At 36.6% G+C, this 23,796-nt stretch overlaps 3 protein-coding genes across 3 annotated transcripts; all 3 read right to left on the reverse strand.

The window, feature by feature from the left end:
- Window positions 1-96: 96 nt before the first annotated feature.
- LOC18020281 (clathrin heavy chain 1) lies at window positions 97-9,416 on the reverse strand. The gene is made up of 30 exons (XM_006402973.2): window positions 9,194-9,416; window positions 8,624-8,828; window positions 8,145-8,233; window positions 7,983-8,061; window positions 7,766-7,893; window positions 7,545-7,643; window positions 7,351-7,459; window positions 7,041-7,120; window positions 6,733-6,960; window positions 6,594-6,659; window positions 6,042-6,158; window positions 5,752-5,949; window positions 5,551-5,667; window positions 5,412-5,471; window positions 5,162-5,248; window positions 4,984-5,067; window positions 4,756-4,890; window positions 4,596-4,658; window positions 4,419-4,523; window positions 4,235-4,347; window positions 3,907-4,159; window positions 3,695-3,831; window positions 3,336-3,614; window positions 2,237-3,239; window positions 1,546-2,031; window positions 1,269-1,439; window positions 987-1,172; window positions 762-884; window positions 526-636; window positions 97-443 (listed from the first exon to the last, which is right to left on the reverse strand). Exons 1-30 carry the CDS (start codon window positions 9,236-9,238, stop codon window positions 261-263), a joined length of 5,139 nt encoding a protein of 1,712 aa, XP_006403036.1. The 5' UTR covers window positions 9,239-9,416; the 3' UTR covers window positions 97-260.
- Window positions 9,417-9,890: 474 nt separating this feature from the next.
- LOC18020282 (protein ESKIMO 1) lies at window positions 9,891-12,938 on the reverse strand. The gene is made up of 5 exons (XM_006402974.2): window positions 12,182-12,938; window positions 11,910-12,081; window positions 11,570-11,769; window positions 11,318-11,476; window positions 9,891-10,521 (listed from the first exon to the last, which is right to left on the reverse strand). Exons 1-5 carry the CDS (start codon window positions 12,838-12,840, stop codon window positions 10,173-10,175), a joined length of 1,539 nt encoding a protein of 512 aa, XP_006403037.1. The 5' UTR covers window positions 12,841-12,938; the 3' UTR covers window positions 9,891-10,172.
- A 2,154-nt stretch (window positions 12,939-15,092) lies between these two features.
- On the reverse strand, window positions 15,093-17,666 carry LOC18020283 (zinc finger CCCH domain-containing protein 47). Its single transcript, XM_006402975.2, has 2 exons — window positions 17,511-17,666; window positions 15,093-17,092 (listed from the first exon to the last, which is right to left on the reverse strand). Exon 2 carries the CDS (start codon window positions 17,082-17,084, stop codon window positions 15,351-15,353), a length of 1,734 nt encoding a protein of 577 aa, XP_006403038.1. The 5' UTR covers window positions 17,085-17,092; window positions 17,511-17,666; the 3' UTR covers window positions 15,093-15,350.
- Window positions 17,667-23,796: the final 6,130 nt, after the last annotated feature.

A 23,796-nucleotide genomic window follows, 5' to 3' on the forward strand; every position in this document is an offset into this window, starting at 1 on the left:
GCATATCCACTGGTGTCTAAGAAATACAAAGCTGTGATTGTAAATTATGTCCTTTTTGTCTTCTTTTTAAACTTTCAAATACTGATATGCGCATAGTTTTTGATTATATGTAACTTCTATTGATGAAACAATTTTTGAAAAACATACATTACTATAAAACAAAGAGAGTATCACAAGCTTTAGTCTAACCTCAGAACTGTCTAAGTCTTGACCCAAAAAAAGACAAGAAAAAAAGAACTGTCTCTATAAAGTTAAGTTGGTCAGTAGCCTCCTCCCATTGGTGGCATGCCATATGGTGGCATCGGAGGCATTCCCACCATTCCCGGTGGTGGCTCAGAGTAGCCTCCGCTCATTCCTGGTGGTGGCGGCGCAGAGTAGCTTCCGCTCACTCCCGGCACTGGCGGTGCAGGCAAAGCCAGTGGCAGCAACTGAGCATACATGTTCTGCACCGTAACACAACCAATTTATTGAATTTACTTCATTTTAGTTATCTAAACAAACACCTAACTGAAGTTTCACAAGTACCTGTTGCGACATAACCTCCTTGTCCTCTTGCTCTTTAGCCTTCACTTCTTTCTGTGCTTCTATCTTGTCTTTTATGAGTTCGTCGACTTTTCCGGTGTATTCGCGCATAAACTGCAGCAATCAGACATATAGGTTTGTGATCGAAATGGTGCATATCAACAGCATGAGCTGTTTCGCCGGTATAATGGAATAATGCTAAAGAGACTGGTGTCATATAACAGAGGAAAATAAATTACCTGCAAGAGGTAGGGCATGGCAAAGTCGATCATTTTGTTGATCCAAGCTAACTCAAGGGCAACATCTGGTCGGATTAAGTCGTAGCATACAAATAGACATGTTGCAAAACATTCCTTCTTTCCCTATTCCACGACAAAACAGTAATTGCTTCAGTGAATTATGAACAAATGCATGACGACAACAGATACATGGTTTCACAACTCAGGAATTTTTAGTACTAAAACCTGTTCTATGAAATAAACAAGCAACTCCTCTGCTAGTTCACGGTCTCCAGACTGTGAAGCCGTTTCCATGCAGTCCTTGTATAGCTTATCTTTTTTCGACAATGCAATGGATTGCTTCCACCTTCCAGCCTTTTTGTAGATGTAAGCCGATACACGTCTCATCTCGAGTAGTTCATGTTTCTCAATCTGCTCAGAATCATCCAACGGAATGGTTATATTATGGTTATAAGATATAGCAACATTCAATAACGCAAAGAGTCAAAGATGACAGAAATTACGCACCTTCTGAGCAAGACCTATTTGGTCAAAGCTATCATGCAAATCAGTGGATTCACGCAACCTGTCGTAATCTTCCTCTTCTACATAAATCTGGTTCAACGCTTCATTTACAGCGGAAACATTGTTGCTCTGAACAGCGACCATGTAGGGCTTGATAAGAAGCAGTTGTCCAGCCTGAAAAAGAAAAGAAAAGACATCAATAAGTAATTGAAGTATCTTACTTAGAACTACGGCAAATAGTTGAATGCTGCATGCATTTAATATAAAAATAAGTGTATACCTTGCGCATAATGTCAACAACACGGGAATGATCCAGCCTTAGTGCAAGGACATTGAGAACGTCGTTAATGATGTCTGGGTGTTCTTGCAAGTAGAAGTGCACTGCTTTGTAATATAGCTCCACATTGGCAACTTTGGCAACAATATCTTTGAACTGCATATGATCCCAAGCTTCCGGGGAGTGGTTCATTACAGTGGTCGCAGCATTATCAAATTCATCATACTGGATGTATAAGTAGACAAGTTCCTTCCAGTGTTGTTGCTCATCACAAGCTCGGATAAGCTTGGGAATGTTAAGTCTTGTTGAAAAGAGCTTGATATGCTCCATCAATTTCTCTGGACGGTATCTAGCATAGAGAACTCCCAACTCAGTAAAGATGCCCATGTGTGCGCGTTCCAATCCTAAACCACTCTCCATTAGAGATATTAATTCATTGAAGCATCCACGGTTCTGGTAATACTCGCTGACCTCTTCCAAATCATCAACCTAATTGTAGAAAAACAAATGTTAAAGACTGTATGATCTACTTAGCGGTAAACGAAAATCAATATAGACTATACGAGAAAGTTAGTATAACGTGCGCTACCACCATACATACTAAGATCTTAAGAGATATAATACTGCAGAACTGGTAAAAAAATATATATACTAAAAAGGACAAATTTTAATTAGTAAGAATTTGGGATAATACCTGTATAATGATGTTAAGCCCGCATATCTGTGCTAAGCGGAACTCTTCAGCATCAACGCAAGCAAAGCAAACTTCTTTCCACGTCTTTGCACTGTTAGCTTTCCTTGCTGCATCAACAGCACCTTGGAACTGTTTCAACTTCACAAGTGTGACTGCTAACTTGGCCCAGTTAGATATAAATGCATAAATTATCTTTGCAGCCTCATACATGGCTTCATCATATAAACGATCACCGGCAGTTTGCAAATTTGCCACATTCGGCATCAGAATAAACTCTTCAATGTCACCCAACCTGTCAATCTTTGCATAAGTGTATATCAGTTCATTGTCAACCTTGGGCTCCTTTACTTTCTGCCTAACCATCAGAAGGTATCTAACTAAATCATGGTAAACATCCCCATCCTCAGCAGCACGGATAACATCAAGGAACTGAGTGGCATCATCAGCACGGATAAATGACTCTATTGCATCACTAACAAGTCCTTCCCTAAGTTGCGCCTTAGCAACCTGACTCCAAACTGTATCCTCTTCGACACGGAATGCAAACTCAACAGCTCGCTCGATACTTCTAATGTTGTCTAGTAGCACATTAACGGCTTGAACATTCAAATTAAATTTCTTGAAAATAGAAAATCCTTCCTCATACAACTGGGCTTCCACAGCCACTTCCCCAACAGCAGGTCCATCAAAATTATCCAATCTGTTAACATAGTCCATGACTCTTGACGGATCTGCCTTGATAGCTGTCAAAATTAGCAGATTTTGAAGGTTGGAGTTCCCGCTAAAAGCTGAGTTCTGAAGCACAATCTTTTCGAGAAGCTCAATGAGCTCATGAGGTAGATCTGCTGTCATGAAAGCTTTAACAGCAGCTGATACTTGTTCAGGGCTCTTGCTTTCCGGTAAAGCAGTTGATACAACCTGATCAATAAGCTGCCTTCGATATTCATTTTCAGAAATAAGAACCTTATCCCAGAGATTTTCATCCATCCTTTCAACAACATACCTGTAACCAAGAAGAAACACGTAAGTACACGGCACTGGATGCCCAAACACGTAAGTACAAGGCACTGAATGCCCAAACAGCAAGATTTCCACATACCTAGCTTGCAATTTAAACAATGAGTTCTTATTTGTGACATTGATGAGCTCATCATCACACTGTCCTCTTTGGTAAGCCACAACTGCAAGGGTGGGATCCCGCTTCTCGCAGTACTTACCAACAACTCGGGAGTCATAGTAAGGGTTGGTAGTCAGGAAGTGCTCTGGATTATTGTTGCTGTCAATTATAATTTTACCCAGGGCATTGTGGACATGCACATCTTGACTTCCTTCACTAACCAGATGCTCGAGGAACTGAGTGAGAAGGCGAAGTCGGTTTCTGGAAAATAATATGGAAAGTTAGACTTAAGATACCAAGTCAAGGATAATAAACACAAGAAAGTATAAATTAGGATAAACCTCTTCTCACACTCCTCGACAAGAGGTTCAACTGGAAGTAAGGAACGAACAGAAAGGATGAGACCTTTGATGAAATCCTCTGGGCATTCATCATCCAACAATTGCCCCACGACTAAGGGGGCATTGCTAGGATTCACCTATGAAGAGATACATGGTGTAAATGGATGATCAACTAATCTAATACATTAACGATCTGTTAAAAGACCCAGTACCTTCTGCACATAACCTTCAATATAACGAAGCATGTTGCTGGTGTAGAGGTAATGAGTGAGATCTGGGACAAACCCAAAGCGATCACAAACATTGATCAGCGGACGAGCGTCAGGAAGTTTAGCTTCCATCAGAAAGTTCTTAGTTTTTTCAGGGTCATAGAAATTGGATTCTCTCGTCACACGCTCCACTTCTTTTATCTGGCCAGTTTTTGCAGCAGCCTCAATGTACTTGAAGTGAATCTCAGGATCCTCACTGCTCCAAAATAAATACTATATGGAATTAGCATCGTAAAATTAGTTAACAGAAGCAGGTGTTTTTGGAAGTTACCTCATACTGAGATATGAACCCAAGAAAAAGTACAGCCCTTCATATGACTTGAATTGCTCGAAAATTTTGATACATGAATCCACTCCCAACTGCTCACAGTATTCTTTGCAAGTCTGCATAAACAGCTTACCCATCAGTTTCAACCAGGATAACTTGTTCTTGCAAGAAAAAAGTGTATACGCACCTGCACAATTATCTGCAGATTTCCTCTAAGATTGACCAGCAAAAGGTCCCTCATACACTCCAAAGCCCATTCACAAGAAAGGGTACCAAAAAAATCCACAAGAGCCTGATATAAAATGAAAAATTAGCCATCCATAACTTATCACCAATTGAAACCTAGCTCAAGCACTTGGAATACCTGTGGTTCAATTGCATGGGTATTAACAATAACACGCTTGATGTCTGGCAACTCCGAGTAGTGCTGCATGGACCGTAGGGGAAAGTATTAGTTAGCAAGTGTACTAAAAAAACAAAGAGAGAACATACATGATATTCCAAGAAACAAAGGTTTTATTTACCTTAAGAGATTGAATGAACAGCCCAGCTTTTTCACAGAGTTGAGCAATACGCGGACGATCATAGTGAGTGAACATCCCATTGGCAAGAATTGCATCAGCCACATTGGGAAACGTTACCAAATTGATCTCGAGCACCTACAAGAGAAGAATTGGCAGAAACTTGAGATGATTTAGGAAGCTTATTAACTCACAGACTGTCATAATTCGATGAAATAAGTCTTGTTCTACCTTTGTCTGAAGAAATCCATGCTCAGGTAAATTTGGTTTCAGAACATCCAATAAAAATGCTGTGGCTTCTCTAATCAAGTTCCTCTGCCACAAAAGAAAAAAGAGTCAGTTGGACCTTTTTAAGAGCACCTACACAGCCCTTTTTCGCAACAAAATTCCAGTAATTAATCCCAAGTACCTGAAGAAAGAGATCTGTGATGGTATTATAATCAACTGGGCATCCTCCCTCCATTTGGGACATCATTAAAGCAAAATTCACAGCCCCCTGCAACTCGATGTTACAATAATCAGGAAGTTTTTCACATAACATAAGAAAATGTAAGACACGGCATTCAAGGTAAAGGTACTAAGAGTAAACAACTTAAATGTTTGTTAAATATATGGTTTCTCAAGTTATTAGTTGGTCTCCAAAGATTGATTCCACTGACCTGAGGATCTGTTCGAAGAATGGTTTGCAAGAGAAATAGGTAGTCAGGCGTGTACCCAACCTAAAAAAGCAACAACAGTTCAGTATTTAAAGAATTTTAAAAAATATTCTAGCAATAATAGAGAATTCATGCTATTGACCTGCTTCGAGTAGATTAAAATTTTGTCAAACTCCCTCCTTTCTGCAAAGGCAGCAACAACTTTGGGGGTCACCTTCGCTTTAATGTATATTTTCAGTGCAAGATCATTGTCCACAGTCTGAAACGCATATTCACCAGAATCAAGAGGTTAAAGTCAAGACTATAAAGAGCAAAACATTTTGTGTTTGATCACAAGTCAAACCTTCACAAGGTCTCCTAGCGTCTCACTGCATTCCAATTTGTCCTCTGCCAACCAATTTTCCAGAAGATTCTTTTTATTCTGATTCACAACAAGGCGAGCAAGCTCCAAGGACTCAAACTCATTAAGCTTCCCTTTAGTTAAAAGGGTCCCGAAGTACTGTAGCAGCGGAGGGGTTTGCCCAGCTTGAACAGGAACACTCTGACAAAAATTATTAACAGCAGTTAGTTATAAAACCTGACATTTCAATCTTCCTAGCAGTGGAAGAGTAAATCACAGGAAACAGTGAAAACCTGAAATTTAGCAACTGTATCAGGTGTTCGAAGGATTCCCTGAGGAGATTCTGCAGCAAGCTCAGCAGCCTCTTTATACTTTGTTTGCGCAAAAAGCTCTTGAAAACGTTGGACAACCTAAGATACAGGCCAAAAGATATCAACAAGAAAGAAGCATAGCGACTTTAAAGGACTGGTGAATAAGCAAAGAAGATATCAATATACCCGAAGCAATGATGTTAAATCAGTTTTAGCATCACTTCGAGGATAGCATATTTTGTCTAAATATGAGATGAGGTGAGTTAGTTATACTTCCAATGGAGGAAAACTTATCTATCAACTATAGTTTCTCTGCATCACATCAGCCATTTTTAACTGTGAATCTTGCTCTGTAAAGGATGCTTATGATATTATCGAAAAAGTGTTTTGCCAGTCATTTTTATTCTGCTCAGTTTGGTTCTCACGTTCAACATCCCAAATAATCATTGATAGCAATCACAACTACACTACTTGTTCATCCATTAATATACAATAGCATTAACGACATGGACTAAGATTACACATACTACTTACCAAGTTTTCTGCTCCAGGAAGGTTTCCTCTTTTCGCAAGACTGACAGCGAGCTCTAAATTGTTCAGCTGTAACATGTGGGGCAGATATTAGGATAGCTCTCCTACCAAGGAACAATAGTACTTCAAAGTTAAAAAATACCTGGCCACTAACAAAAGGCACTATAGTTGCATCATTTACGGTTCCAAGAAGAACTTGCCCCCTCCTATTGATTGCATAAAAACCCCCAACTGACTGGGCTTCAGAAGTTAAAAATATGGGATCTGGACTTATCCGATTTCTGTACACAGCAGTCGCTGTCTCCAGATCGTACACAAATAGTAGCCCAAGCTTGGTGATGACATATATCAAACCGTATTTATGAGACACCTGAAAGATGATAAAATAAACATCGTGAAATTTCCCATTGACGTTTCTAGAAACAGAGGACCCAGATTAGAGCTACAAACCTGCATAGCAACTGGGAAATCATCTTGAAAATCTGGAGGGAAAAAGAGATCTGCTTGCTTCTTGCTAAAAGATGGTTTACCTGGAGACGAATAAAACAGTCAGGACTCAGGACTCTGGACTATGCACAAGAAAATATTCGATACAATACAGACCACCAGATATGATTCTTCTGGACACAATATAGTAAGAATCGGTTTTTCAAAAGTTGATATTTCACAGGTTTACTTGCAGAGCCACACAAGAAAATCTATAACAAAGTTGAAACAAGCTTTCTCATAAAGCAGATGAGAGTGACAGAGAAACCAAAACCTGGTTGGGCACCAAGCTCAATCACATGAAGCTTAGATGTGATCTGCCCAGCATTTACACTCTTGGTTGCAAATGAGATAAGGGTAGAAGGATTTTCATTTCCAGGGACCTGCTCGGATAAAGCAAGTTGAAATTTGTATTCCAACCAAGCTGAAATTTACATAAAAGGGAAAACAAAAATATCAGTATCTGACCTTAAATTGAGCAAATGAAGCAGCATGAGCTTCAAGAGCTTGACTACGCTGCTGATCCACAGAAAAAAGCTGCATATTCCCTTTCACCAATTGCGGTCTCTAGAGAATAATGCAATAACTTAACATTAGAAATGAAAAGTTGAACCAATTCAGAGCAACAAAATAAATACTCGATACGAATTATATACAACAACAGACAATAAAATACATAACCCAGTTACCTCAGGTGCACCAGGGGCAATTCCGATCAAAACTAGCCACTTTTCCGAGGGATCACATTTATAGTTTATAATCTGATTATTTGCCAAGTTCGCTGTCCTATCAAACAGCTTAACAGGTGCAGAATCACCTGCACAGAGAAGAAATAAAGACATACAAATCAGAACCAACACGAAAAGAAATTTCCTGGTGCCAAGTTGAGATAGAACTGCAGTATACCCTCAATCGACCAGTGATATACAGAGGTTTGTGTGACCAAACCCAACATCTTTGGGGAAATCCACTTCCAAAAGACGACCTACACATTAATGGGGTAGGCTAAAGTTCAAATCCCAACGTGATCATAAACTATCATTGCTAGATTAAGAAATAAAATCTCACCTGCTCAGGCATCTGATGTGATTTTATTTTCGATTTAGCCTCAATGTTGAATATTTGCAGATGATCCTGAGTGGTTCCTTGTAGTTGAGCTTTGATAGAAAAAAAAAAAAAAGTTAACTACCTTCAACGAAAAATTACAAAATGGAGGGTAGTACAAACTGTAGAATAGAAAGCAAATTACAAAATTTCCTCGACATGGTGTCTCTTACGATGCGAAGCAACAGTTTCGATTCTGATGCAAACTAACTACTGATCAAGAATGATAGTACATTTTGCACCCAACCTACACAGGGGTTAACCGCTTAACAAAGAAACTGAAAACGACAGAAATGATTTTTCCAATAACAAATTATTATTCTTGCCACTACACTATCACTGTCAACATGACTCATGAAGCATCCAAGATTACTTTATCCAGTTAAGCTAGCACCTGGTTTTCAACTATAAGCAAACAGAATTTTTTTCTCATATGGTACTACCTTTCAACGCAAGAATCCTTGTATTGGGATTCATTAGAGCAGAATCTGCAGTGATGGGTCTCCTCAAAGGCTGCGTAGGCATACTCATGTCTATAATCACAACACTGTTCTGTGGCGCTGTTTCTCTCACACAAATGTACTTGTCCGACTCCATTGTGACACTCGTAAAGTTAATGGATTGCGGATTGATCCCAACGCTCGTAAGCTGCAAACATGCATAGTATAGTTCAGAACACTGACAAGTAGATTTCTCTCACATATCTCAAATCCGAAAAACATTGTCCACTGCATGACAGTTCACTAAACAAAAGCTAAAAGTTCTTCTCCTAGACAGATCTGAAAGTTATAAATCCAGAGAATAACTTGTTTGAATTCCTCGCTATGCCAATTTCAAAGTGAACACCTTCGTAGACTAGCATTTACTATAGGAATTAAGTCAATTCTTCGAACACCCAAATGTTTAATTTAAATTAGCATCGATTCTTCAAACTCAGTTACTGTGAGAGGGAGTTCTTCCAGAAGCGGAAACAATGGCGGATAGAAAAATATGAAAAGAAGAAAGAAACTTACCGTTAGGATCTCCTTCATGTTGATCGGAGCGTTTGCAGCAGCCATGGTGGTAATGGAGGTACAGGGATCAGAAAATCACGAGCCAGAAAAGAATTTCAGTAAGAATAAAAGAGGGACTGTAACTGTAAAAAGGGGACAGGTGAAGAAGAAGAAGAGGAGAAGACAAAATTTCCCAGTCGCTGCGAGATCTAAGGCAGCGATTTGCCCCTTCTCAAGTTACTGCAAATGAAAGAAAAGTGAGATTTTTTGCTTAAATGACATTTGACTAGAAGTGGAAAGAACCAGATTTGGGTGACGATATTAATGGGCCTATGATTTCTTAATATAGCCCAATAGTGGGTTTTTTTACTATTAGTTACTTGGCTATTGGAAATTTTTTTTAAAACTTCAACAATACTAACACATATCATTATGCTATATGTCTATGTTGAGCATATACATATCATTATGCTATATGTTTATGTTGAGCATATACATATACATGTTTTAATTTTACTTACACACCGCGACATATTAAAATTTGTAAATGGTTAACGAAATGACTTGCGAATTTTCTGTCACTATTCAAAATCTTATTATATCCAACACAAAGCAACAAATGAATACATATTGCCCTTTTATGTATAATTTTCAACAACATATCGACAGCTTAAAGACACAGTCGATGTGGGCAAGTTTTACCCAATTAATTGTCAAAAGAAACAAAAAAATATTTGGCATCCTTTGCTTTCCACCTCACTCCAAAGTTCAAGTGTACAAATACAGTTAAAAGCCCCTTCCATTTTCATCCTAATAGAACACTCTAATAAGCATAAGAAAAAACAAAACATTTGACAATTACATTTGGGAAAGAAAAATTATGAACATCATGATATCAAAAAAAAAAAAAAAAAATTCGAGGCACCCGATCGATGGAGCAAAGAGGGAGAATAAAAATAAAAAAGAAAGATCGATATTTCAACTTATTTGGTCTCTTTGGTCACGAACGGGAAATAATACGTGTGTAAAGGAACTCATTCCACGTGTCAGGTAAACCGGGAAGACACCAATGGATACAATCGGCATAAGTGTCGGGATCAGCTTGTTGCTCCGGCGTCAGCATTTTGCCTTGTCGGATTGTGTGAACCGAAGTGTGGGCATCTTTCCGGTATTCGGAGAGTCTCGTAATGTTGAGGAAGTAAACCGGAACTTTAAGAGAATGCGTGACGTTTTCCGCTACTGAAAACAGCCTGTAGTCTGTTCCTACGCTGAACGGCATTGACATGTTTAGGATCGGTGTCGTCTCCAATGCACACTTTGTCCCATCTGGATTCTCCCAGTCCAAGCTCCTATGATAATAACAAATTGCAAATAAGGATATTTTGTTAATCTTCGTTACACCAACTCATTTTAATAAATGATTATAGAGAATTTATTATTTATGCTAATTTTGTATATTACGTAGGCTTTTCAAGAAGGACAAAGACTTGTTATCTCTTTTTTCTAGTAGTTGCTTGGATTTCAAGTTGCGGTACGTCCACAGGTTAATAATATTTTTAGAATTTGGTACTGATAAATGATTGTACATGTGCTTGTTATGTGTTTTTGAAGGCAAAGAAATAACTAACAGTCATATATCTATAACAAAGCTAACAGAAAATAAGCTAAGCGCCATTACATATTACAATTGACAATCTATCACTAATCTAAAAAAAAATGATCAACCTTCTCCTATTTTGAAATCGGTACTGGCAAGAAAACTATGAAAATATGTTAATAACTAATTATAATGTTATGTCCAGTACTCTCATTTATATATTTATTTAGCAGGTCGAATGAATTAAGTAAGAAGGCGTTATGTTCTAAGAAGCAAGAAAACACATATCACATATGGTACTCAGATACTAAGCTAAAGTTCTATGATCAATTAATGGCCATATTTATATTATTATCTCTAACATCTTTATGGAGATTATGAAATGGTGACACTAGTCAAACATGGAGAGTGACCTCTCAATTTGTCAGGTCATATTGCAAGCAAAGCATCACTCGTTAAAAGATCAGTTTATTACTTAAAAAATCGTAATTAAGGAGAAGTAGAGAAAAAAAAAAAAAAAAAAGCAAAGAAGAAGAAGGATTAATTACTTGATGTGGAGAGGAGACATGCTAGCGAAGAAGACAGTGGTACGTAGAGGATCAATATTGCGTTCCACCCAATTTCCCCAAGTCCTTAACACTCTCTGGTACGCTACTGGCCGTTGGATCTCTTCGTACTCAGTGTCCCCTTTATCGAACGATCCTCGTCTGCTTTTCATCAATGATACAAATCCCAATTCATGACTTTGTAATTTACATACACATATTGATATAGGCACCATAAATGTAATTAGCACTTACAGGACTTTCATGGCGAATGTGTTCATCCACCAGATGTAAGTGTTGAAAACAAGAAAGTCAACGCCTTTCCAGTTGACTCCATGCTTTTCGATGGACTCAGGCATTATTATACGGTTAAGTATACTATGCATATTTGGATCATCTGAATTCGATTCCACCAAAAATGGCGCCCAATAAAACTCCACCGTCGCATTATAATCCTATTATTTTAAAAACCAAACCAAAAAGCATATATTAAATAACTAGAAAACATCCAAACTTAACTACTCTCAAAATCAGCAACTCCACCAATTACATTATTTTATATCTAATTACTAATTAGTCGAAGTTTGTTAATTACCTCGATTCGGAAGACGGAGAGAGAACCGGTTTTGTTCAAGCTCTTTCGACCGGGAGGAACCACTGATTGAACCAAACAAACCATTGATTCCCACTGATTCCGGTTTAGCGAATCCCCAACAAACATCATTCTCTTGTTTCGTAGCTTCTCTAGCAGCAATTTCGCTTTAAACCTTCACCGAATCAAACAAAACCAAGTGAAGTTAAGTTTAACCGTAACTAAATCAACCTAATAGTCAATGCAAAAAAAAAACAGAGCATTTTTTGGTTTACTTTGGTAAAGAACAATCTCTGGGTTGCCATCTCCAATTCTGATACAGAGAATCTCTCCTTCCGTTCCTCATGCAAGTCACTTGCGCCGTTAAGAACTCACATTGATCTTCTTTATACAACGGATGCGTCTCGTTATCGAAAACCCATTCTCCGGTGAACAGATCGCACTCCTCCGGCGGCAATTCAACGTCACCTCCGTCGTCTTCTTCCTCCGTCACAGCAAACAGTTCAATCTTCTTCCCTTCCTCTGTTTTCAATACTTCCTCCTGAATTGCCTCTGATTCTCTCACTAATTCTTGATCAGGTTCTGGGTTTTTGATCGATTCCCGAATTGGGTCTGCGTTTCCCGCGGAATCATGTATTGGGTCTGCGTTTCCCGTGGAATCATGAATTGGGTCAGAGTTCTTGATCGATTCTTGAATTGGTAGTGACGTAACCTCTTTGATCGGTTTAGCCTCCTCTTGGCTTCCTTGGACGTCGTTAGGTTTTGAGCTGGAGAAAGGAAACTCGGCTATGGATTTGACGTCCTCGTTGTACATGAAGATCCCGAAGAGGAAAACAGAGAAGACGACGACGAAGATCGAGAGATTACTGTTCTTCCTCTGTTTCATTGTCACTCCTGTTTCGAACAATGGGAATTTTCTTCTCCAGGGTTGCATCTGAGTTAAAAGAAAGAGTGGAAGAAGAAGAGAAATGAAAAAAAACAAAAACAAAAACAAAAACAAAAACAAAATCGAGGCTCTCGAAAATGTCAGTATGTTTGTGAGAGAGGAAGAAAGATCGATGGGAATATAAGAGCAACGAATAAAGGATAATTAAAAACAAATCGAAATTGTTATAGTTAGCGTTAATTAGTTTTGTGATTAATAGTTTGGTGAGGTGTGTTTATCTTGAACTGGTTTTCAAAAGCTTTCTGGTGAAGAATTTTTTTTTAATCAAGTTGATCAAAAAGCTTTCGCTTAACTAATCTATTTTCAAGTTGTAGAGTTTGGAGAGAAGAGTGGATTCAAAGATTCTAAAGATTGTCTCAATCTTCACCTAAAGAAAGGGACTAGAGAAACAACAATTGTAGAAGCAGCATTTTGTTAATTATACTTGCTTCAACACTTTTAGAAGCATACTTCTTTTCATTTTCACTATCCACATTATTTCCTGCTTGCTTACCACCAGAGTTTATGTTCGATCCATTTATATTTTCCGATCATGAATTATAATGTTTTTTCTTTTAATAATTTGAGTATTTCCTAAATATTGAAAAATGAAACCTATATTTGCCAGTTTAACTATATATGCGCATTACTCACGTATTTCATAATAAGTTCTTAGAAAAGGTAGTTTAGTATTGAAACATGTTTTCTGTTTAGATACATTATACAATATATATCTATGTTGACTACATATTATACATATATTATACATATATTATACATATATATTGTATACAGTAAAACAGAATGTCCACAGCGGCCTAATGACTACACACACACTCTATCTCTTCTTCACGAATATGTGAAGGGTTCAAATCCTGGGTATGGTTGTTTCTCTAACCAAAATATATGTATATATATATAACCTCAATTTGATATACTTTAACAAACAAACAAAAAACTTCAACTGGATAGCCTTTGTTATATATATATATATATATATATATATATATATATATATATTCTTTATCAATGAAACATATTTATATATGAAGAACGCATCGATATCTTGCGTCTAAATCCTAAACTAGTTCTAGCATCTGTTGTTGTCTTACTTAGAATTGGTTGTGAACTTGTGATACATTCACATACTTTTATGTTAAACACAATTTTACTCCCCCTAATTACCAATCTAAGACTAGATTAGCACCAGACTATTCTTTCGTTTTCGAAAACAATAAACTAATCTTTCGTTTTCTGTAATAATCATGCGCCCATCGCTGTTGAGGGTGAAGCATCCGTGTTCGTTAAGAGTGAAATTACTAAATATTTATATTCATTTTGCAAAATAAAAGGAAAATAAAAAAGACTGGTCAAGAACTCAAAATGATATAAGAAGCTTTGTTTGGGAAAATTAAAGGCTAAGGAATCTCATGAAACACACATTGACACATACAATATCAATATATATACGCACCAACCATTACCAATCCATTTAATTTACATCATCTGCTACTTCTTCATATATGTAATTATATATATTTATTTTCTTGGTAGGTCGATTGTGTATACAGTATACTTTATCACGACTCCATTTGGCTTTAGTTGTTAGTTTAATACTTGAATCCTTTTGCTTTGAACCAAAGCCAAAGGAACCCAACCAAAAGCTTTTGTATTTTTGTTTGTGTGAGTCGGAGTCGGATAATATACTTACCCATTTTTAATTCTATGATGATTTTACCTAAAGCTCACCACGTGCGTAATGATGTGGCTGAAGCACACGTGCGTCCAATAACATATTTGGCATTCTCTCATTAAAAACTTACATTTAAATTCCAATCAAAGGAAATTTGGCTTTGAACGAATTATCAACAACTAGATCACCATAAATTGGGTTGAAGATTTTTATATTGAATTAGGATCAAGTTGATTCAAATATTTTTTCATTAGTTTGAATTTCCTAATACGAGAGGGAGATATTTCTTCATTCTTTCTACAATACTTTCAGACCAAATTTTAAGCATTTTGATAACTCAATCGCGCACCAAAGAGTTCTATAAAAAAAGGACGTCTGGCAGATTTCATCACTGAGAAGGCAATAACAATTCTAATAAATAAATAAAAAATATATATATATATATACACTATATCGGAATTGGTATTGGTATCTGAGTTTCGGCCATATATACGGTTTGAAGTGCCTACAAAATAAGAAATCTCCGTCTTCGCTAGCTCATTTGTGTAAGTAATGGGAAGAGAGAAAGTAAATAATGTATATATTATTGCTTGACCATACACAGTTTAAAATTACAAGAAAATGAAAGAAAACACAAATCAACGAATATAGAGACTAAAAAGCTATTAGTCCATTGTCCAGTTAACTTTTTATCTTTTCTTCTCGTAGCGACTACAAACCATATACTAACAACAGTAACAATTAAAGAAAGTTACAAAAATTAAAGAATTAAATTGCAGAGATGGACCAAAACCCAATTATAAAAGCCCATCTTTTCTTAGTGTGTTTACGCCACAGTCTGCTCCTTCTCTCTGTACATTTGCTCAGCCCACGACAATATCCGAACCCTCTCATTCATCCCAAAGCCTCTCTCCGACACCACACTGTCTTTAACCAATGAGTTAACCCACGACACATCTGGCTCATTCCTGTAATCCCTCGCTACATCGTTGTTGTTTCCATGGATTCCAAAAGAAACGCTTCTCCTCATCTTATTCAGCTCCTCTCCTTGCATTCCCCACTCGAGCTTCCCACTCGGCGATCCCCAATCCGAGAGACTCGTTGGAGTTGCTGCTGCTTGAGCAGCTGGTTTGAAACTCAAGCTGCGTTTCGCAAACGCAGATGATCTAGCGTTCATAACTGCAGCAGCCACAGCCGCAGAAGAATCAAAACCATGGTGAGAAGGTGCTGGCCTCACAGGGGAAGATGGATAATGCTGGTTCATGCTTTGGCCTATCTGAGACTTCCTACTTGGGGAGGACACATAAGACCCGAATGTCTCTTCAACATTACCAAAACCACGGAGTCTCAGTTCCATCTCCATCTCCATATCCATATCTCTAGCACTCAATGTCGACTTCAATCTGCTTCCTCCGTTAAGCTGCAAAGCCGGTGGAGTCAGAGTATTGACTCTGTTTTGCCATGACCCGCCGCTTCTTGGAGATGAGCCAACACCGTTAGCCATCGGAGATACAGGAGGAGTCGAAACACCTGAAGAATACGCAAGAGGAGACAAACACGGCATCATCTCCAAGCTGCTAAACGGAGACTGAGCCACTGCTGAGCCAGTTGAAGCATTAACAGGTCTCATCTCTTCACGTTTATGCGCAAAGAAACAAACTTTCCTTGCACAACCCGTCTCATCTTTACAAAGCCTAGTTTTATACTGCGCCGGGTGAAGCCAAGACTCGAAAACTCCATGAGCGTACTCGCAAGAATCTCCTTTTGGGCATGACCCTTTACGGAACTCGGGACAAGGGACACAAGTGTAAGGATACTTCCTTGGATCTCTCCTCCTCGCGTTCTCTCCAGGATGCACAAAAGCACACTCGGTCCAATCATGGGAATAAGCCCTTGAACACGGCTTAACCTTAAAGCTATACATCCTAAATTCATCACTTCCATAAACACCTTCGTTAATATCAGGTAAAGAAGCATCAGCTGGATACTTTGACACTATCTTGATCTCTTCTTCTTCTTCTTCAACCGCTTCATTGATCAATCCACCACCTCCTCGCAGCAACATCTCAACGGTTTTCTTCCTCGGAGTAGCCACGAATCTCGAAACCCGAACAAACAGATCCAAAGGTTGATTCCCATTAGCATCAACAGAGTTAGCCAAAGCAGAAGCATCAAGCAAAGTGATGATGACTTCAATCATATTCACGGAACATCCAGCGACAGCGCAGTGAAGTGCAGTGACTCTCTCTTCACCGCAAGCTCTGTTCACATCGGCTTTTCTAGTGGAGATGATGAAATTCAAAACCTTTTTGCTTCCGTACATAGCAGCAACCATTAGAGGCGTCCTTTCTTCGAGACCCATCTTATTCGACCCGACCCGTTTGCAATACCATAACCCTGGCTGGTCCAAGTCGAGACCTTTCTCTTCGATCTCTCTCTTGAACGATTGGAGATCATCACAGGCGGCGAATTCGAGGAGACCCATGGTTTCTTCTTTCCTTAATTCGATTTCGGTTAGGGTTCTGGAAGAGCAGAGATTGCTCTTTGGACCACTACACATAATATATCCTGTAAATTCAGAAAAACGATTGATTGATGATGAGAAACTAATAAAGAGAATAAATAGCCGCAATAGAAACTGAATTTTAAGCTCTCTTTCAAGTTGTTACTTTTTCTAATTTCTAAGATTCTTATGCTGAATTTGATGCCGCAATTTTAGCGGATATGATAAAGTATAACGTACTTTCTACTGCCACAAGCTAACGATCGTTTCTACTCAAATACTTTTTCTCTCCGTTGAAAAGTTCCAACCAAAAATTTTAATTTTTCAGAAAAGGGGTCAACGATAAAGAAAGAAATTTAGAGATTTCAGTTCAGTAAATGAAAAACCAAACAACTCAAAATCCTTTAGTTTCTAGAGAAAGCAAAACTTGCAAGCGAAAGGACATTGAAAGAAAATTCCACAGAAGAAGAAAAAGACACAAACCTGGAATGAAGTGGGAAAGAATACAAATTGAAGAAAGTTGGAAGCTTTGTTAGAGAATTAGGTGATGAAGATGAAGAAACTAGTGAGAAATAGGTTGGGGTTTTTAAGAAGAATGGGGGTTGAGAGTTAGAGGAGGCTTCTTATATAAAGGTGCTTCGTTGCGATGAAGGAGAGAGGAAGGTGCGCTCTTTCTTTCCTTTACTTTCTTGGTCTTCCTTACTTTATTTTATCCCTTTAATTAATTCATATAGTTTCTCTATTCTCATCGTCAAATAAATGTTTTAGGTCAAAAAGTCAAAAAGGCGAAACCAAATTTTCAAAGGCGAAGATGTCGCTCTTCTGCTGACTGTTCCTTCTACTGAAAATCCGTCTTTTTTTTTTCCTGGAAACTGATAAGGAAATCAACTAATTTTACTTATTTTATTAATAAAATATATTTCAAAGCTGTTTCATAATATTGATTTTTTTTTTGCCTAATATAGTATGTGGGTGGAAATGATAAACTGGAGAGTGTAAAAAGAGAGGGACCCACCACTAAAAAACTGACTGACTAAACCGGTAACACGTCAACACGCGTGTGCGAGTCCCACCACAAGACACAAACACGCGCTTTTCAAGTTACCAGTCAACTCCCTACTAGTTGCTTAAGTTTGAGCTGTCTTTGTTTCCATCAAGATCCGAGCCAAAAACTCCAAATACGAACTGATTGATTATTTATGTTAGGCCTTTTACTTATTTAGTTGAAACAAATCTATCGTATCATATAATTTGATTTCGGTGTAAGTCCATTTCATTCTATCTTGGCTTTACGTTTCGGTTATTCCAAAATCCACCAACTTTGCATTCCTTTTTATCTATTTCGAATTATATTTTATATTTTCGTTCATAATTTATGGAGTATTTTTTAAAAAAAGAAAAATACATGCTAATTTTTTGATATTGGATATTTCAACATGTTCCTAAATAATCTTTTTGTTTATTCATACGCGTAGGGAGAGAGCGCGTGTAGGAGAGAAAGAGAGTCAAAATCATGCACGCCTTCGCTAATCTTCTTCGTTCCCTTTTAAGTGGGCGACAAAAATGTCTTTCACTTGGCTGCTCTCTCAGTTTCATCTTCCCTTTACTTTATTTGCGCACTACTAGCTAAAATTATTCTTCCAAATCTTTTACGATAATTGTCATTGATCACACACCAAACATGATTGTTTTTTTCTTATTCTTTTATTTGCTAAAGCGATCATGACTGTGGGAATAATAATACATATATGGACTTCAGGACTTCGGCAACTTGTGGCCATATTATCCTATGTACCAAGTGGGTTGATCAAGCGACAAAACTTGGAAAATAAAATAAAGTAGAAGACTGCATGCATTCGTGGTCAAAATCACTATTACCATATTTATAATGCTCATCTTCCAATTATTGGGGCTTTTCCTCTCATTTATTTTTCACATCACATTGTGTGTATATCAGATTTTTGACTACATAACAACATATATACAAAATAGTAGGATGACGGAGGTGTCATTAGAATAAGCCCAAAAACATACAAACAAGTAAATTATGACTTGGAGGTGTCATATATTCCATTATAGTACTCGTGTATTGTCTACAATATAAACACGACGTGAATTGATTAAGAAAATATTTCTGAAAAAAAAAAATTATGGGCTTGCGATATGGGCCATATGGCATATGGGAACTATATAAAGATGGTTAAAGATATAGAGAACAAAATATATTTATTTATGATCGCAAAGCCCACTGTCGTCGTTGCACCTTGCAAATTTTTGTGTATCTCCCACTAACCGAAAAACTGTTTTGTTTAACTAAATTATCTTTACTCCACTTGAGTTAGTATTAAAAAGAGGCTTAGGAGCCCGATTATATTACATTGTTAATTATTACAATATCAGAGACATAAGGAATGAATTATACTCCCTCCGTTTCATAAAAAATGTTATTCTGACATTTTTCACACATATTAAGAAAATTATTAAAGTACAATTTTATCCCTTATTAATACATTAAATAATTTGTTTTTATCTAATAAATACATTAAATTAATATGGTTAAAACTGGAATATTGTTTAAAATTTTGCATTGAAAATATAAAACGACACTCTTTGTGAAACAAAAATAAAACCTTAAAACGACACTCTTTGTGAAACGGAGGGAATATCGTTAATTTATGTTTCAACTTTTAACTAATTGATCGCTAAAAAGGTGTAAGGAGGTTGAGATCAAATGTGATTGGAAGCTGAAACCCATGCCGATCCCGAGTTTACCAAACAAAATATGGCCTCATATTGTCATAAAGAGATATATCCAAAAAATTATTTAATCGGGTAATTTTTCTTTAACTACAACGAATTATTGGATTTTAAATAAAATGCATACTAATTACTTAATTAGAAAAACCAACAATTAAATGGACTACGTACTTTGAACAAAGAAAAAAAAAAAGATGAAGCAGGCACGAGCTACCGTAAGTTAAGCTCTACGCCTCTACCTCCAGCTCGAAGCCCAGGCCAGTGATTTTCATCTATGAAAACGCTTTTTTAAAAAAATATATAATAGAGTGAGTTCCTAATTGCTAATTCGGCCCAATGTAACCAAATACCAATATATTGCTCATAGGCCATTGGGTTTCTTAATTATGACTTATGACCCAATGTTATATAGCTGCAGCTCATCTGAGTTTTATCGTTTGACTTTAGCTGCATGTAACTTTAGCCCTTTAAAAAGCGACAATATGCTTCACAGTTCACACCTTTCCGCTTTGATAATTGGTGTATATAACCGGTGTTAACCAAATTGTTAAATAATCGATTTTCCAGCTTATACAGCACGTGCCCAATTAATTCCACAATGAAAGTTATCCCGGAGTTGCGTAGACAACTTGTACTATTCAATCTTTGTTTTTTTCTACTTTATGATTCGTTTCGTCAATATGAAAAATCATTATTATCTTTAATATGATTTTATCCAGAAGAAGAACTGGACATACGCAATGTCGGATTAAAATAATATACTCTATAAGGATTTTTTTTTTTTCGGAATACTACGCTAGAATTTTCTTTAACAACTACTGATCCAAAGCTGCTCTAGTGTCGGGTTAGTTTCAATTGTTTTTAAACGGCAAGTTTCAAACGTCAATGCTTACTTTAGGGTTTACGTTGAAAAGTAACAAGTTACTTGAGATGATGTTTAGAGTTATGACTTATGAGCTTTGTTAACCAAAAAAAAATGCTAACAAATTCTGTTCGACGTAATGGACTCCTCTTGCAACATCTTTTGCATAATGAAAAAGCAATGAACCGAATCAACATAATATCAAGTTATCAACCATCTATTTCTGAACATGCTTTTCCTTTTTTTTTTTTTTTGCGTGTGTTCTTAATTATATTTATTTATACAATTTTTGTTTGTTACTAAAAAATTAAAAACTAATGAAATGATTTCTCGGTTTAGTACTAGCTAGGTCTTTCGATGAGAAAAAAATAAAAACAGATGCGCTAAACAGAAGGATTTCAGGGTTGTTAAGGGAGTTCGGTTTTTCGATTTGTCGAGACTCCTCTTAATCCACTGTTAACGCAGACATATAAATCACACTAAACTCTTTTAATCTAATGTTCTGTTAAACTTATACATCGGTCTTTAGAACCAAACATTCATGAAATATATTTAGATTTTAACCACGGACTTCCTATAGTTTAAGCGCACCACCGTTTAATATCGACACACTCGACGAGAAAACATTGTAATTTCCATTAAAAAATATATTTATTTATTGTTTTCGTTTTTTTTTTCCTTTTTTATTTTAAAATAGGGGAAATATAAGAGATAGGCACAATGGGTGTATTTTAGTATTTGTTTAGTTGGTTTCGATTAACTTTATTTTAACCACATCTACAAGTATGTATGTTGGTGTAAAACTTCTAAAGAATATATATATATATATATATATATATTATATTAGGAACCGAACCTAAACACATATTAAAATAAAGTTAAACCAAACCAACTAAACAAATGCTAAATATCCATGCCTAGCTCTTTTACTTCCCGAATTTTAAAAGAAAAACAAAAAAAATATAAAACAATAAACACACATGTCTTATTAGTATCATTAACTTAAAGCCCATAAATACATAATTAATAGTATCACTTAAAGCTCAGAAATACAGTAATCTATGGTGTAGAAGTTAATTATCTACGTCAAAAGTTAATTATCTTTTTACATCGCTTAATTGTGTTCTAGAACAATTTTTTTCTTTTCCAAAAAAGGTTACATGTCGATATCACATGGCTACGACGGATGATTAGACTATCGCAACTGGCCAATCAGAAGGCGACTCCTGCTCAATCAGTTAGACGTGGCTTATGCCTATTGGAGGGCAATGAAGAACATATCTTCTTTGTTTTCTGGGTTCTTCTATTTGTTTAGTTGTCTATCATCTCAACGACCAATTCTCCGACAAGACCATTTTAACAAGGAAATTAGGAAGAAAAAAAGACTTCGGGTTGAATTTAGCTTTCACTTTCAGTCTTAAGTTTTTCCAAAAAAAAAAAATTGTTACAAGACCATAATCCATTGAGTTTTCCTAACCAAGGAATAGAACCAGTGTAGGCAAAGCACCAACTCTACAGTTGAGTTATATGATTAATATATCGGTTTAGAATTAGAGATCAGTATAGCACTATTACCATTGGTCGTCAACGAGGCAAAGGCGTTGGTCTTCACAATTATTATGGGAGGTAAGAAATTCTGATTCGTAATTTTAATATTTCTATCTCTGAAACTAGTTAGTTGTCAGAATCAAATATTGTTGTCATGTTTTTTCATTTTGGCACATGCCAACATTGCCATTGATAGTGCATATATAAATGACGTAATTAAATGTTTTGGAACATATAAAGAAATGTTCAATTTCAATGCAGAATAATTAGATAACGTCGTGCCGAATTTGGTTACGGCGCCGAAATGCATACATATGCAGTTTCCAGATGACCTTAACCGCTTATTGGTTTCTTTTGGGATCATAACCATTTTTTTTTTTGTTAAAGGATCAAGACAATTTTCGATAATATATAAAATCTCAAACCGAAAATGTGTCTACATCTGCTTTGTTTTCTTATTTATGAATGCTCTTCAGATTGCCTTGCCTTTAGAGTCAAGGCCCTTAACCAATTTGCAATCTTCCTTCATTTAGGTGGATCAGACGATAAAAAGGAGGACTTATTTGTTTTGATTTTTCAATCAATTATGTTATAACTCTACGTAACTCACACAAAATTAATTATCTATTAGAAAATTTTATATTATACAGAATTTTTGGCTGCAGTAGACTTTTTCCAATCACTTAAAAAATTTTAGGCAAAAAAACTAACCTATCAGTAGCTTGCCATATCATACTGAAATTTCAAACTTATTGTGATTTTTTTTTTTTTTTATAGTGGTTGGATTTAGTTTTCTGGTCTTGAGTGTAGTTTGTCATACTGTTCCCAGTTTGGGACTGTTGACTCTTAGAGTGTCTTGTACTGTTGGCTTTTGTCTATAGAATGGATATATCATATATCCCTTGTTGGCTTGCTGTAGGTCAAAACCGAATTTTATTAATGGAAGATTACTTAGTTGAAAAAAGAAAGAATGATCCGGATTTCGGCACGTGAAGGAGCGAGCTTCAACTTGTTGTATAAGTACCAGACTAAACACAATCATCCGACATTACAAATAAACCCGACTAGCTATAAGATAGGTTGATTTAGCAAAAAAAAAATAAACATTCCAATAGATTAATTCTAGGGTCCAAACTCAGTCTAGCCGCCTACCATAAATATCATAATTTTATCGGATTGGAGGGAGCGCAACGCCAGGATCTTCTCCGCCACTTCTTCCCAGTCTTGGTCGTTCGTGCGGCCGTCGACAGGATGATAAGGACCGGCTCCTTTCTTTTCCAGTCAGGAGCCTCTCTTATCCTTCTTTGCTCGAGCTTTATTTTAGTTTCCTTGTTCCCTAATATTCTTTTTCTGTTTCTTTTCCTTTTTCTTCTTTTGTAATAAGTGGTCTCTCCACAACAATGTAAAATCTTAAAAGCTGGTATGAAATCTTAACATTTTCGACCCAAAAAAAAAAAAAAAAAAATCATAATTTTGTTTCTAAAGGAAGGAACTTAGGATATAAGACCATATCCTCATCAAAAACATTGAGAGCCCTTCACATTTTTTATTTGAGTTGTTAATGAATATTTTAGATTAAAATATAAAAAAAAAATCTAAAAT

The sequence above is a fragment of the Eutrema salsugineum genome, unplaced genomic scaffold (assembly GCF_000478725.1).
Source record: "Eutrema salsugineum unplaced genomic scaffold, Eutsalg1_0 scaffold_19, whole genome shotgun sequence".
NCBI lineage: Eukaryota > Viridiplantae > Streptophyta > Magnoliopsida > Brassicales > Brassicaceae > Eutrema > Eutrema salsugineum.